Here is a 16682-nt window from a genome sequence, read left to right on the forward strand (position 1 = left end):
CTGGGCCTCGGTCTCCTTAACCACCATTCTTCTGCTGGAAGGAGGGTTGTACAGTGTTTCAGAAGGTCTTTCATTTTGCAAGTTTGTAGTGGTTTAAAAAATTATGATTAAAATAGCAACGATTTTTTGTTTATGTACTTGTTTCTAGGACTAGAAAAATATTTTTAATAGCATAATTTCCGGAAGGAAGGTGATAATGCAGTCTTACCCCTCTGCACAGAGCAGCCTAAAGAAACTTACTCACAAGCCTATGCATCAAACCCACAGCTCCTATTTGTACAGTACCACTGCTTTCCAGATGTTATCCTGTCTTGCTGAAAAGGCTTTAACGACTACAGAATTTACTGTGCACACATGCAAAGATTATTTTCCTTGATAGTTATGTGAATGCATTTACTTATAAATTTCCATTTGACTAGTTTCAGCTTCCAAAGAATTCTTAGATTTTCTGATAGCTTTTCTTTTAGATCCAGGACTCACAATGAAATGCTTCTCCATGTAGGTGTTCGTAGGCTGAGGCAAAATAATTTCTTTGCTGCTTCTTGGTTTAACCAAATAAACTGATCTTCTTAAGCCTCTGATGAAATATGTTTTCTCTAGCCCTCAGATCACTTGCATAACCTTTTTCTGAAGCTCATCCCATTTTCAGTCATCTTCTGGAGTTAAAGAGCAAGAACTAGAAACAGGATTGTTGTGTCTTGATGATGCTGTGATCAGTAATAACCACGTCTACTGGCTCCTGCTTGATTGTGCTTCCGTATATGAACGCTGGGGGTTCTTGACCTCTAAACTGCATTGTTGCTCAGGAACTTCACATTCATGAAGCTATCTTTTATAATAGCAGTACACTCCAGGGCATAACCTCCCATATTTCTAGTGTGATATATGTTTCTTGCACCAAACTGACTGATTCTGTACTCTGTTGCATTGGAACAAGCTTTGTTCTTACACTCGCAGTTCACTTACAGACATCCCTGTATAGCAGTGTCGTACCCCCCCCCCCCCAAAAAAAAGCACTAAAATCTAAATCCCCAGCCTGATGTTTATCAGTGCCAAATGGGATTGCAGTATTAGCGCCTTGCTGTAGATAATACACCACAGAGTCTTGTCTGCAGATTTCTAATTATTCCAAGTGAAGGATCTCTTTCTCAACTACGAAGTCTTCTCTAACATCCTATATGCAGTTGCTGTTGTTTCTTTCTGAAGTTGTTTGGATTCCTCAGGAGCCTGCAGGTCACATTCACAAAATTGGTTTTAGGATTTTTAACATTCAGCTGTTGTTGAGGGCATGTGTGTATACGTATGTGCATCCAGTGGACTAATCGCTAGCCATATCGAGTGCATTGAAAATGTGTTGATATTGGACTTTCTGGAAACATGTAAAGCCGAGAAGTAAGTTTGCATTAGTAAATAAGAAATAAATCGTATCATCTTGGCAGTTAAAATAGAATGAGTGTTGTGAAGGATGGTGTTAAAAGCCACGCTAGCCGCAAGTGGTAGGTTGTGTCATTGCCAAATCTGTCTTCTAACCTCTGCGTGACCCAATTCTGCTGAATTCCAGTGGTCTGTGCAAGTATGTCGTCTCTAGGTATAAGAATAGTAGCAGCAGTTACACTACCTAGAACAAGAATGTACAAGGCTATCAGCTGTCTTGCCTAGGGGCATGAAATGATTGCCAGCTGGGGTTAAGAAAAAGCATTTCCTTCCTGTGAGGCATTACATAATTATCTATGTATAATACTAAGCGTGCTGGGTTTTTTGCCTGAAATTTATTATATAAGCCAGTACTATAAGAAGATGCCAGACTAAGAAAACAGCCTGGCATATGTATTATGGCAATTACTTTTTGCTCTGTTTTCAATACTGTCTAAAATAAAGTGAGATTCAGTGTATGTTTCACCTTGTTAGCTTTGCAATGCATTGCTTTTAACACTGTCCTGCCGGCTTTGTGACGCAAATTTGACTGCAGCTGAGGAATATTGTTAATCCGCTCATCTCCTTGTGGGAAATCTAAAGTTGAGCCAAATGAAATGTTTTGTGCTCTAATGTTTCCTTTTATTGCTGCACAGACAAAGGAAGTAAAAATGCCGCCTGCTAAGGTCTTGCTAGAGTGATACTGATTCTCTACGTTTATGAGATGCCAATAAAACAGGAATTATTCTTTTTCATCTTGCAGCTTACTCTTCACCAAAGTAAAACTGGAATGGATACATAAAGGACCTGAAGAGGCTCTGGTGACATGCAGACGTATGTTGCAGATGTGGCAGATGGTATATAATGTTGCACAGCACAGGTAGGCTTTCTCCACTGACTGTTGCAAGTTCAGATTTGTTATTGAGAATGCAGTTACATTCTATAATTTTCCAGACACTTAAGTTATATTGCAAAAAGAGTAATAAATGCTACTATTTAAAAGATAAGTAATATTTCTAGCTATGATTTAAAAAAAAAGGCAAGATTTTAATAGCTATTATTTTTTTAAAAATTAAAAAAGAAAAAAGAAGAAAGGAAAAAAATGTCTAAACATCTCTATCCATATTTGGATGTCCAGAGTAGAGGGCAGATTTTTTTTTTTCTTAGGGAGCACTGAGCATTCATCAGCTATTGTTCACAGTCTGCAGTAGTTGGCACCAGGAATGTGTGGGGGTGACAGTCCCGAAGTGAGTAAGCCAAGGAAAGGCACATCGCCAAGCTCTATCATATGCTGTAGTTGCATGTTGGTTGCACAGCCTGGTACTAACTGGACAAGGAAAGAAATAGAGAATGTAGCATCCTTCTCCCTTCCTTTGTCCTAGTAAATCTGCATTTAAACTATGCTACCTTCCCTGTTTGTTTCCATCCTTTCATCTGCTGCCCTACCAAAAGGTAAAGTTTAGAAAATGTGAAAGATATTGACTGCGGTTTTCTTCCTTCCCACACCCTTTGGATATTGTCCCAGTCAAGGTATCACTGTACAACTGTCTTGGGAATGTTACACCAAGACTGGATTTATCTTTCACCAATAATGTCTTTAGAGGTTGCATTTGATGAGAAGGACAGCATGCTTGATGGCAACAGTCCTGACAGCAGGCTGATGTAGTTTGTTTTGTTCCTCAATCTCTGTATGTATTTACATAAGCCTTATAAACAGTAGAAATATATGTACAGAACGATGTATGTCTAAATACAAGTTGTCCTTGAGGGATTATTAGTAATTCTTGTTGGTTTAACTAATGAGCAGCAAACCAAACACAAAAATCAAGATATTTGCATAGCAGCAGAGAAATGGTCTCTTGCAGACTGGACTCACTGATTTCCTTAGGCCTTAGTCTCTTGAGCTGAGGATTCAGTCATGTACCTCTCACATAAATAATCTTTATACATATGAGTAGTCCTCATGAAGCTGATCAAATCCATGCTAAACAATTATTACTGAGGAAGATTTACTCTTGCAAGGGGGGGCTGCAAGCCTAGGACTGTAGAAAGTGTGTTAGAAAACAGACAAATAAATAGTTCAGCCGTTTGGACTGCATTTGGATCCCAGGCTGTGCTTTGGCAGTTATACTTATGAACCCAAGATGCGATAGCTTTAGGGGCTTTTGATAAGCTTTAGCCATGGAAGCCTGAACAAAACAAATTGGTTTTGCTTTTAGGAACCTCGGTGTGTGTTTTACCTCTATTGCCAGCAGGGGTGGTTGTTTTTTTTGTTTTTTTTTTTTTTTTTAGTTTCTCAAAAAATACATCATAAAGTATTTTCTTTTGGGAGGTACTAATTGAAAGGTAACAAGAATGAACTTGTTAGGTGTGGCTCTAGACTGGATATAGTGACCCAGGAAGGCCCTTATATTAAGCAAATTACAGCACTATCAGCTAACAAATATGTAAAGCATTCTGGGTAGGGCTTGCAAAGGAACTTAAGGGGAATTCTTATCAGTGAGACTTGGACTCAGACATTCTTTAGGGCCTCTTGGAAAAAAAAAAAAGCTTGCATTTACAAAAAGTTGAGAGTTGCTGCACCCAGTACTCTTTAATCAGTAGATAATTGCCTAAACAATTAACTGACACATTGGTTACATTTAATTGCATTTGTCTGGCCTAAGTTTCCTGGCTTTGCAGTCTCACTGTGACTGACAGACTGAAGAGTCGTTCAGGGTCAGGGCCCAATATTTTACCCTAGGCAGCTATTCGTATTCCATGCTCAAGTCTCCTTTTGTCCTCTCTCTGACAAATTTGTGCCTCTGCAGTCTCTCACAATCAAGTGTTTCCTTCAGCATTTTTGTCACCATTTTGTCCATTCTCTCAACTACCTTTCAAAAATAGGGGCAGTAGAGTGGCAAAACGTCCTGCTGTCAGCCTTTCCAGTGCTGTATGCAGAAGGCAAATCATCTGGCTACTATCCCTTCCATGGTGCACGGAAAGGCTTTCTTGGCTGAAGGCCTTCTACTGCGGCTTTTAAGGAGTAGAAGATTTTCAGCCCTTCTCCAGGATAACAGATGAAGCTGTTGGGAGTGGCTGTTTTGCACAATGCATTCCACTTGGTTTTCAGCCTGGGATTTTCCAATCTCCTCACCGGGTCCTTGGAGTAGGAGTACAGTGTATAAGCCAGTGCTTCAGCATGTGCCTGAACAGTGACCCCGTGGTGATGGCTGCTGCATCGAAGCAGCACTCGCCTCATGGCAGTAATGTATGGAAGTGCAGCTGCCTTGTTCCTGCATACACAATGCACCAGTAAGACAGAGTTGCCCCTACAGTTCAACCAGCAGCTCCCAGTCAGGACACTTACACTTGGGTTAATCCTGGCTAGTCAAGGCTGAGGCACAGGACAGACAATTTAATTTTTCTTCCTATCTGTCACCACATGATAGTCTCAAATGAGGTGTCAGTGTGGAAACAAGTATGGAAGACAGGGAGGCCTGTTCAAGCATGTGGATTGGTACAGTCAAAAGCCCAAGAATTCAGGGTTTGTTAACAGGCACCATTATGTTTGATCCCAAAACCCAAGTAAAAGGTTAATTAGGTATTGTAAATATGATTTCTACTATGATGAATGACACTAAGTAGCTTTCAGTGGCTTCCCAGATTGTTAGCTGGGAAGGACAAGATTTGGTTTATCTTTTGCTATTTTTTCTGTGATAACAGAATAATCGTGTTTAACACCAAATAGCAGTCCCAAGCTAATTCTTCTGCTAGATTAATGCAAATTCAAAGGATTTCTGTGCAATTGCTACCAAAGGACTGATCAGACTCAAAGACGGGGGCATCCACAGTAATCATGACTCTCTGACAGCTTGTTTTCTGGAAGAAATATTGTCCAAAGGCTGAGCTGCAGGCTTGGAAGTGTGCCAGAAAAAGTAGCCAGGGCAGTTGCTTTTCCTTTTGATATTTTGTCCCTTAATGGATGATGAGAGGAGGTATCATCACCACTGATCCTTGGGGGATGACAGATTATGTGGTCACAGGAAGGCACATGATTTTTTTTTTTTAATTTTATTTTTTTTTATTTTGAGTTTCCCTTTGGAAGGCCTCTCCTGTGAGGACAGAAGTCTTCTAGAAGAGCAGACCAGATATTCCCCCTTTCATATATTCCCCCTTTCATAAAGCAATGCTATGTGGTAGCTTTTATCTCCCTCCTCTTTTTGAACAGAACAAAGGTGAAAGAGGAGAAAATAAGCCCTTTGAAATGAAAAAATGAAGAAATTAGCACCCAGGTGGAAGGTGGTAATTGGTCTGTTTCAAAAAGATTAGCATAGGAGACCTGTGAACAAATTACTCTACAGACAAGTCCAAGGGATAGTGGTCCTTGCTGGAAGAGGGCTTCTTCCTCTGGTCTGGCTTCTAGCTGCCAAGATGTTCCTTGTGTTTTGCAAAGACTTCCAACAGCCATATAAACTATATACCAGCACGTGCCCTGGAGCCCTTTCTGGTCATTGTGTCTCTGAGCTTCCTGTCCATTGGCAGGTGTGTGTGTGTGTGGGGTGTTAGTACATTCAAGAAGCTGATTTCTTGCAACTGATTTTTCAGTTCTAGTGGCAGCTAGACTATTGCTTGCTTTGAGGAGATGTTCTTCACTGAGAGATGGCCAGGTAACACAGTTTTGTTTCTTTACAGTGGCTCTGAGAAATGCAGTAGTGTGACCGAAACACCGGTGATCAAAAGGCATAACGGACTGCATCTCACTCTCCCAGATGCTCATGATACCGATTCTGGTGAGAAAGCAAGATTTGTGTTTTCCTGTGCTAAACACGTGCATTTGTGAGAGATGAATGTTTTAGTTTGTTTGACAAGGGTGGTGGGGCTGCGCATATCCATGTCAGACTGGTGGTCAGGAGGTCCAAATCTGTCTCCATGGCCAGCTCTGCTGCAGAAGTCACTGTGGTTTACCTGTACCTTGGCTTCCCCATGCATAAAACAGAGATGAGTTTCTGCTTTCTATTACAAAGCTCTCTGAGACAAGCATGAAAGGTATTTGATGGGAGTTCACTACACTTTTACAAGAACTGTCTAATTCAGTCCTTTTTTTTTCTCCTTCCCCCCTTCTCCCCACCATTTAATCCTTTTTAGATGTCCTGATCAAACCAGCTGCTCTTGTTGGTTTTGGAAAGCTGAATGAAACTGTCGATTCCTGTTAGATGGTGATTTGCTTTGGGATTTCTGCATAAACCTTGTGATGTTTTATTATATGGTAAATACATATTCACAGTAACAGATACAGTCAGATGGAAATAACTGAGGCATCAAAGCTAATCTTGGCAGAAGGGGAAAGGAAGCTTTCAGAGAGTGCTGCCAACTTGTGATTTTTATTATAAGTCTCGTGATATTTGGTGCTTCCTTTAAAATCCTAACTCAAAATCAGATGAATATGTGAGAAACTGAACTTGGAGGGTTTTTTAGGAAAGCAAATTTCTATCCTTGTGGATGTAGAAGAAACACTTGCAAAAAAAAAAAAAAAAAGTGAACCTCAAACTCAGAAATTGAACAAGAAGAATATAAAAACTTGATTTAAAGAAACCCCTCATAACCAAGTCACATGCTTTGGGGGTAGGGAATTAGGGTTTGTCTGTGTCTTAATCGTGAACACCTGGAATTCATAAAACTGAAATCACATGCTCAGCATATATGGCTGAGATGGAGGAAAAGTTCTTATGTGTTAAGCTTTATGTGTTATATTTTATTAAATAATGTGTACTTAATTCCCATTTACACCCACTAATGGTTAAAAAGCATTGCAAGGTTAGTTTTTGAGCATTCAAGCATCAAAATATTATTTAGCATGTCTGTTCTCTTGTTTGTAGTGTTAAACCCCTAGGGTCTGTAACATTGTTATGTTACTGCTTCTATGCACACATATTTATGTAAATTTTTTTATTCCATTTCTCTTTTCTTACCCTTTGCTGAGATGAGTCTTTGTATTTTGTATAGGCCCTTTTTCTCATTGTTTATATGGCAGTGTTCTAGAGTCTTTTGCTAAATTGAAGAGAACAGACCAAAGTCAGCACAGATGGATGAAGAAGATGCACTAAATAACTGTCTGCTGTTTGGCATATTAAAAATAAACAGGAAAAGAGAGTGGATATATCATGAAAACTGCCTGGTAGTACAAAACCATTTAGGATAGTTGTCACTTGAAGATAATTCTGAAGATTTGTGAAATATATCCTATCATCTCTGATGCTGGGCAATAAAATGGACTCTTATTTTCAGTGAATACATGAAAACAGTTTGAAAAACACTGTGGGTAGTTTGTAAAATCCATCAGCCACTAGGAATTACTAGGAAAGTAATAAACCCTCAAAAATAATATTTGCTACAGTACTTTTGTTATTCATGCAGTTCTCACTCTGCTGCTAAAGCATTGAGTGGTTTGTGGTGTCTAGACTGTGGGGTTGAGCCTGGACTTATCCCTGTGTCTTCAGCTCTGGCTTGGAGCTTAACAGTATGTAAAAGGTGTTCTGGGTGTGGATGCCATGTTCTTTTGGAGATCCCTTGCCTTGCTTTGTAATTGTTTGTAGAAAGTGTGGCCAGGTTTGGGTGGTACCCATTTACACCACGGTTTGAGATTTTGAGACCAAATTGTCACCAGTAGAGCCTGTAATATTTTATGTGCTGGTGTATCACCCTTCAAAAACCTGACTCCTGCTCAGTCCTCTCCTGCAGACCTGCAGCATCTTCTTCAGGGTCATAGCAAAGCCCAGGCATGTTTGGGCTCTTACATAGTGCTCTCCTCAAAAAGCACATGGGTTGGGGATCTATTCCAGCCTTCTCTTAGCCCAGTTCTAGCAGCCAGCATGCAATGGAGCGGCTGTAGTTCAGCAGAAAATGCTGTATGCCAGGGTGCTGCCTGCCAGGAAGAGCAAATTAATGTAAAATATAAGCTTTAAACCAGCTTTTTAGGCATCTTAAGTGATTTGCCTGAATGCAATTTGGAGTTTGGGTTTAACCAAGAAATGTATTCCTCCTCTGCTTCGAGAATCCATGTTTCCATGCTAACATGGTTGCCCCCACAATGGACATAAGGATGGAGCTTATACTGAAATTACACCACCCACCTTAGTGCAGGGCTAGCACTGGCTGGTTTCAAAAGCCTGTGGCTGTGGCTCCCTGCTCTGCAGGCTCTGAGTGCTGCTGTTCTCCATCTGCAGAAAAGAGGCAGCTGAGGCTGCTGTCCTGGTTGGGAGCCTCTTTGAAGACAGCAGGGGGTGAGATTGGACGGCACAGCTCTAGCCCCTCTCACCCTTGTGCTTTCCCCAGAGCTGCGTCTGCATCTGGCTGCTTTGAAAGAGGGAGGAGGTCTGATATTTTTGCATCATTCTGGAACAGGCACTGGTCTGCATCACGAAATCCCCTGGGAGCATGCAGCAATATCGGTGTAATGCACAGGCACTCTGTGATCTCTGGACTCATCACTGAAGGGGGGCAGGGGGTTACTGTGGCCGGGTTTGACGCTGGCCTCTCCCTCAGTTAGACCACAATGAGATTATTTGCTGTGCCAGAATTTTAGGTTTGCTGCTAGAAAGATTAATTCCCCTTTATTTTCTTCATCTTCTCCTAACTGAAGCAGCGTTTCTAACTAAATTTACTGATATCAGTCAGCTGCCTTGCTGTTTCATTCTTTTTCTGATTTAGTCTCATCTTATAATGCTCTTGCCTGAAGTGATTTAGGCTAGGGAATTCTGTGTTTCTTATAAGCCTAGTAAATCTACTGAGGTACATTTCTGTTTTGATAGCAGTTTTTTCATAGATGCAAAATATTAAACTTGGTCTTTTCAGTCTTATAGCACCCTAGAACAGTGCTTTTAAATTATTTAGATAGATTTTGTATGGCTTATATGCAGAGCTCATCATGACAAAATCAGTTTTGTTATTTTTATGAGTTATTTCCAAAATGTGTGAAGGGCTTTATTGTAAAATGTGAAACTTATATTCTGTCTAGTGGAGCTGTTAAATAGAGAAAGAGACTGCACTAAAATAACAAATTGATGTGATATCTTCTTATGCCAACATTTGCATATATTTTGAGGCATGACATTACAGTTCTGTGAGACAGGTTCTGTGGGGAGGTTTTTTTAGCCTGTAAAGATCTACATTTCTTTAGGAAGAAATATTTTATAATGAGACATTCAGATGCATTTTTTTTTCAATGTTGCTTGAAGTTTTTCCATATCCCTCAGCCACCCTGAGGTCAGAGTCATGCCACGCTGGCCTCTTCTCTCAGGAGAAGGTGTGTGTTAGGGGGATATTCTTTTGTGGCTCCAGTAGCCATCAGCCCACCTTCAGGGTCACCATATTGCTTGCCTGAGATTCAGAGCTGTGGCTGAGCCCCTTTCAGTCCAGAAGGGCCAGGCTGGCTAAAACCTTCTGTTAAAGAGTCAGACAAAGGACCGAATTATGAGCAGCCCAATAGAGATGGGCAAGAACAGCAGTGGCAAAAGTGGCCGTATGGGCTGTGAGGGACTGAGCCTTTTCATCTGGTGTTTATGTGTCTAGAACAAGGAGCATATCTGTGTCTGAGGCCTGGCAGGGATGGGAAGGGAAGAGATGGAATGGCCTCTGCCTAGTGTGGTTTGCTTCCTCATGTAGGCTGGAAGAGAAGGAAAAGAAAGTAAACATCAAAGGACCGGAATGCTAAAGGCTGTTAAATGCAAAGAGCCTCTGATGTAAATCTCTGAGTAACTTGGGTTCTTATTTTTATGGCTGTGCAGATGTCCACTGCACGGGGGCAAGATCAGTCTCAATGTCAGATTTCCCTCTTGGCAACTACATCAGGCTAATGTAGAGGAGAAAAGGAGCAGTTAACTTTTGTTCCTTTGTGTGCAACTAGCTCACTGTGATATTCCTGTAAAGCCTGCTTTGTGAGGGAAGGATGCTTTAGTCAATCCTAAGTGGATCTACTTAGGAGTGTGTGAACCTCTCCAAAATGCATAAAGGTGCCTTACAGTGGCGTAGTTTTCTTGGATTGACTTGCAAGGAAAAGAGGATTTCCCTGAGCTCTGTGAGGATGTGAATAAAACACCAGTCCATCTGCCCACCCCATGCAAACAGCCCAGCATTGCATACGGGGACTGCAACAAACACAGCTCCAGAAAGCCTCTCTGGAAGAGGGCAGTCTTGGCAGAAAAATATAATTCTGAAAGTTGCTTTCAAAGCATGCTACCATCATCAGGAGTGCTAATATAAGAATCTGGTTACGCTGACAGCATAGTCCCCAAAGCACATGTAATTTTTTCCACGTTTGCCAATCTAGAAGGCAGGAGATCTGCCCTAATTTCAAAAGTACTCCTAATAACATCACTAGCTTGTTCATGTGTCCATTTTCTTGCCTTTACACTTCAGAGAAGCTGTCTGTGTTTTTGGATGGCTGGGAGTAAATGGTAGTTTTCCCTGCATCAAAAAGCTGTAGTCTGACTTGAATTTCTGGGAGTTTCGGTGGAATTTCTTTCAGGTAGGGATAGGGACGAGGGAGAAGACTAAGCTGACAGGGCAGGAGGAGGAATCTCATGCAGTGGAACGGGCTGAAGATGGATCTGTTAAATAAACTGTTAAATATAATGAATTCTCCCTGCAAAGCAGAGTGGCTTTTACCATACTGCTGAAACCGTAATTGCTACATTACTGCACTGTCATCTTTCGGAACATTAGATCAGGAATGTTGTTGAAAATATGTAGGAATTTCAGAAATGCAGCTGGGAAGAGCACATTTGCATTTTCCAAGGGAGCTGTGGCGCTTCGGGGCTGTTTGAAGTTTTCCTGTTTAAAATGAATGACATTTGTTAGCAGTGAGATAATGGGACAAGTATTTCCCGGAGCAATTTTGGGTTTGGGGTTGCACTTGTGGTCTCTCCCAAGCCATGATCCGCTTGCCACGGTTTGGTAGAAGCTGCAGCCGTGTCGTGCCTCGCAATGCACAGGTGTCTTGGCACAGGAGCACAGGCAGAAATGTGCCTCCCCTCATGCCTGGCAGGAGGCTGAGTCCCTGCTCAGCATCCAGAGCAGCGATGGCCAGGAGACCATGGCTGGGGGACCACACTGCTGTGCCTGCCAGCACCCTGGCCCAGGGTAATGTGTCAGTCTGCTGGTCAGGAGGTGTGGTTTGACAGCCCCCTCTTCAGCCCACTCCAGCTGGAAAAGCTGCTGTCTCTCTCAGAGAGGGCATTTAATGCATAGGCCCTGTGACAGGATTTTTTGCCCTTCTGTCCTTTTCCTTGCCCAGAGCCATCTCAGCTTCCCCGAGTACGTTTGCTGCTCCCTCAGGGTGGCTGTGGTGAGAGAAAGCGGATTTTAGCTCCATGATCTTGTGGTCTGTGAGGTCAGCCTGTAAGGATTGATTCAAGAGTAATGCTAATCAGCACAAGTGTTTCAGTCACAACAGCTCTCCAGAGAAGAGCTTATGAACCTTAAAATCACATTAAATCTATGTATATTAAAACATTTATTTCTCAAATCTTTACAAAGTTAACTCTGAAATCTCATTTTGTAGCTTCTTATTTTGCTGTCATCTTCTTAGTAGCCCTGTGAGAGATCAGTTCACCAGTATAATCCTACTTGCTGTACTGGAGAACATGGTCTCTGCCTATGCACTCCTTCTGGGAGTAGCTTTTGATGTGATGTTTTGTCCCAGAGATGTGGGCGCCAAATACTTTATTCTTGCGTAAATGTTACAGTGCATACTAAAGGTTAATGTAGTCAAAGCTCTGAACTCTCTGCTCCCCAAGGTTAAATGAAAAACCACATTGCTTCTAAATCAGTAGAACAATATTGATGTCACTTGAAACCTGTGTGCTGTGTGAATGGGGCTGAACTACCTTGTGATGCCGTACTAAGTTTTTACATTAGTGGGGCACATTTTGGAATTGTATGGTGACTGTGCTTATAAAGTGGATTATTAAAAATAATATTTGATGGTAGACTTCAGCTTCCCAAATGAGCAAAATATGGTTGTTTCCTTAATGAATTCTAAGCAGACCTTTATAAAATTACTGTCTGTCTCTTAATTTGCTTGTTTGAGCTGCAAGCCTTGGGTAATTTAGTAGGGTTTTTTCAGTAAATTAACCTTTTACAAAACGTAGTTCTCCAGTTGGTCATGCCGGAATTCAATAAAGTTCTTATTATGTAGAGTGGAGGATCAGACCTGCTGCCCTAATGAGTCAAAGAAATATCCTTATTGTTCTTGGTTTGTTGTTTCATAGGGTCACAACGAGCCTCTTCCCTTGCTGCATCGAGACTGGAACAGGCCATGTCTGAAGTAACTATGCAGAGCAGCACAATGAAGCAGGGACCTACGCAACTGTGGACAACTCTTGAACAAATTTGGCTACAAGCTGGTAAGTCCTGGACCACCTGGGGTTCCTTTTTCCCTCCGGTGGCGAATGAGATGACATAAGTATTAACCAAGTAGTTGAAATAGTAAGTTGAAAATCACTTTATTGCAACAGAAAATCTGCCTATCTATCCCAGATGGTCTTTGAAATACCACTTACTTGATTTTGACAAAAAATACTATAGTAGTATGATTTTTCAACTCACCTCTGTTGTTCCAAAACACACAGAAAACTTCAGTCATCACTACAATATGCTTTTTAAAAAGAGAGGTTGGGTAGTTCATTAACAAATGGTAGTCGATAGGGACAATTATTTTCATTTGCTTTTTCCTACATGCTTCCCTGTAATAAGATTGGGTAAAAACCATGTATTAAATGTGATTTAGACGGGGAACTTTCCACTCTTTGCCATGGCTTAAGTGAAAATTTTTTAAAAAGAGCAAGTCCTCCACTTCACTCACTCCTCAACTCTTTGAATCTCCCAAGGGCTTGTAGGTTGCTTATCAGTTTGAGACACTAGTGCAGAGATGCTACAGAAGAGCACATAAAGGGTAAAGAGAATAGTGAGAAGAGACTCTACCCAGAGATGATCCCTAAACTCCTGGAAGAGTTTCATGTAGGACATTTGATGATGAACAGAGTTGCCCAGCACATTCTGCCATTTGCATTCCGGGGTTTCAGAACTGATAGAAAGAAGTTCTGACCCTGCAATTTTGTTCTTATGAGATGCAGTCTTTCATCCATAACTGGGCCCACAGTTGAGAGTCTGAAATTACCTTTGAGTGCTGTGGTTGCTTATTAGATGTCTCACCATTTGCGATGAAGAAGATAAGTAGGGGCCTCTGGATCTTTGCTGATAATTTCTTATTCTTTATGCAGGAGAACCTTTCAAATTCTCATTTAACTCATCTATGCAATTGACAGTTCTCACACAAAACCTGGCAGTCTCACCTTCCTTCTCAGCAGAGATTTTTGTAGCTCTTTTTATGGGCTGTTTCCTACCAACTGAACTGTAGTTCTAGAACCAAATATGTGCCATTGTTTTTATTCCAATTTGACTAATATTGAAGAACAAAAGAACTCACGGAATGCATCATACTGTAAGTTAATCACGTATGGTCAATTTAATGACTTGTGTGCATGTAAATTTCACTCATATGCTGTGGGCTTCAAAATCACCAGCAAGCTTTTGCTTTAGTCAGTTTATACTCCTGATTTAAGGCTGCAGAGAAGGCTGGTGGGGAGCAAAATAAATGGAGGTTATTGTGATGTTAGGTGTCTGTTGTCCATCACCTTGCATATAGCTCTAGGCAGTTTACATTTTTGCTGCTGTCTAAAAAGACAAAAAGCAATAAAGACCTAGTGCTTGCTGTGATGTAGCTGTGAATTGCTGTGATTGCTTTTCTGTGTGAATTGAGTGCCTTTCTCAAAGGTGTTAATTAATTCTTTTAGATAGAATTTATTTTTATAGGCTGTAACTTTTCTGTGCTGCCATTTTTTAAATCTTTATTTTGCTTCATGCTTGCTTTTAGCTGGACTTGAATCAGGATTGATATTTTGAAAACATGTAGTGTGACTGCTGTGTAATTTCATTACTGAAGTCAGTTATTGTTATGAATGCAGCTTAATGAGCTCTTGGTGAGGTATTGGCCATTCTCTTTGCACAGTAGTGTGGAAGTTGCTGCATTCTGGTATCCGGAGGGACAAAGGGAGATGCAGGTATTTTGGGGTAGTCTTTACTCTCTATGGAGAAGGGCATCATGCCTGAATAATTAGAGAACTTCTTGGAAGTTGCTTGATGTTACACTGGGCTTAGTCAGTGTAATAGTCCAAGAGGGTATCACTGACCTTCAGTACTAGAATCTTTTCCATCTGGAAGGAGGGGAAAGCAGAAACAAGTATACATATAAGAAGTTAATAACTTCTAGAATAGAGATATTTCATAAATAACAAATTAATCAGAAATGCATGGCTAATGGCAGTTGAGGTAGTCACATGCTTTTGCATTACAGGTTACCCAAAAATTAACAGCTATGGAAAACGACAAGCTATTAATGTAATATATTCTTATGGCCACATACAGAGTCCCTTCATATTCATGGAAGAGCTGCATCAGTATGCTGTAGATTTTTATCAGGTTTAGCTTGCACTTGTTTTTCAATCGATGACTCATCTCGTGACTCGAGGCAACTTGCCTAACTTTTTCATACCTCAGTGTCCTATCTCTAAAGGGAAAAAATGTTAATCTGCCTTTGGGAAATGACTTGTGTGTTGTTGTTTTTGTTGTTTTTAACACTTTGACCTTTTTAGCATGACTCATAAATCTTTAGATAGAATTATTACAATTTCCTAACCTCATACTACAGTAAATTTATAACAAAGCATCCATCCTTTTCAGACACTCACAGGACGCAGCTGGCTGCGTCTCTGTGTGAGGATATGGATTTAGAGCACCAGCTTGCAGTCTTGTCTGGGTTCCATTAGAGCCATTGCAGTTCCCATGCCCTTTCATATCCCAGGACATGAAAACTAACAGTAGCAACCAACTGATCCAGTAGAGAGCTTTCTGCACTGGTATAGGAAAGAGGCACACAGAACCAGCTATCCCACAGCTGTGGGAGGCTGTTCTTACAGCCCTCCAGCAGCCAGGACAGGCCACAAAGCCGGCACATATACTTGCGAAAGGGAATGTTGGTGGTGGTTATACAGGGGAATCCTTACTGTATCATCCTCCACCTGCAGCTGCAATACAAAGCCTTGTACAGAAGCATCCTCAGTCCCTCCAAGCTGGAGAGCCCTTGTTGCCTAATGAGTTTCATTGTTAGCTCATGAGAACATGTGCACTCCTTTGACAGTGGCTGAAGGCAAGGCTGTGAACCCTATGCAAATAATTAATCTCTTTTGTGCTGTGATAGAGATACACACACTGCACATAAGAGGGCAAAGACTTAGTGGTTTTATCTATAACTTTTCTGGGTAGGAAAGGTAAAAAAGCAGCAGCTTTAAATGTGCAGCTACACAGTCCAAATGTGCTGCACTGTAAGAGATGTTATACCTTGTCTTTCCCTGTAGCAATACCTAGTGATCTTTGGCAAGATAGTCTTTTGTAGCTTCCTGTAAACACCAAAGAGCTGCTTGATGGATCTCTAGTCTCTAGAAAGTCATTTTCTCTTTCATGCATCAAAATAAAACTGTGAGTGCAGTCATGTGCAGCAGGGAACTTAAAACATTACTTTTGTGGCCTTCCAAATCTTCCTGTTTCTCCTGCAGGCAGTTACAGTTAGCTTTGGAAGAGCATGAGGTGTGCTGTCCCCAAGGACTAGAGAGATTGTCCATCCCTGCAGCAGGCATACTCTATTTTCAAGTGTTCTGCAGCAAAGATTGTTAATACAGCTTGTCTGGTCCTCTTTAACAGTAACCCCCCCTAGTTCTGAATGTAATGGCTTCTTAAAAAGAGTAATCTCGGAACACTTTAACATTTATAAACCTAAACATTATTCTTGGCCCCAAGTCTGAGAAACAGCTCGTTTCAGGGAGTACTTAGGAATGGTGCTACAGTGCACATGCTGTGGTGGTGCAGCTCCAGGAGAGGTGGTCTTTATGTAATCAATATACTCATTTCTCCACTTTGTTCTGCTTTTTATAACTGAGAGCTTGAATTCAACTTCAAGAGGAGAGAATGAACTTCTGTGGCATTGGTAAAGCTTGTTAACTCCTCCCTCTTGCTGCAGGAAGAGCTGCAAGGGGAATCCTAGAGATTACTGGTGCTAATACTTTCTAAAATCCTGCCAGTACTCCTCCTTTTTGTTTAGAAAATAGAGTCATGCTGTTTGGCTAAGGAAAATATACTTGAAATTGTTCAAATTTATGACCAAAATTTACCTTCAT

General features: G+C 41.1%; 1 protein-coding gene across 3 annotated transcripts in view; it reads left to right on the plus strand.

Annotated features, from left to right (window-relative positions):
- Positions 1–16682, plus strand: part of TTC7A (tetratricopeptide repeat domain 7A) — a 172968-nt gene that overhangs the window by 109215 nt on the left and 47071 nt on the right. For all 3 annotated transcript variants that reach the window (XM_027898243.1, XM_027898244.1, XM_027898245.1), the window contains 3 exons: positions 2177–2293; positions 6088–6185; positions 12663–12797. In XM_027898243.1, the coding sequence (XP_027754044.1) occupies positions 2177–2293; positions 6088–6185; positions 12663–12797 (350 nt within the window). The remainder of the gene's footprint in view (positions 1–2176; positions 2294–6087; positions 6186–12662; positions 12798–16682) is intronic.

This window comes from Empidonax traillii, unplaced genomic scaffold, assembly GCF_003031625.1.
Source record: "Empidonax traillii isolate 1590-97213 ecotype Southwest subspecies unplaced genomic scaffold, ASM303162v1 scaffold586:size682069, whole genome shotgun sequence".
Classification (NCBI taxonomy): Eukaryota; Metazoa; Chordata; class Aves; order Passeriformes; family Tyrannidae; genus Empidonax; species Empidonax traillii.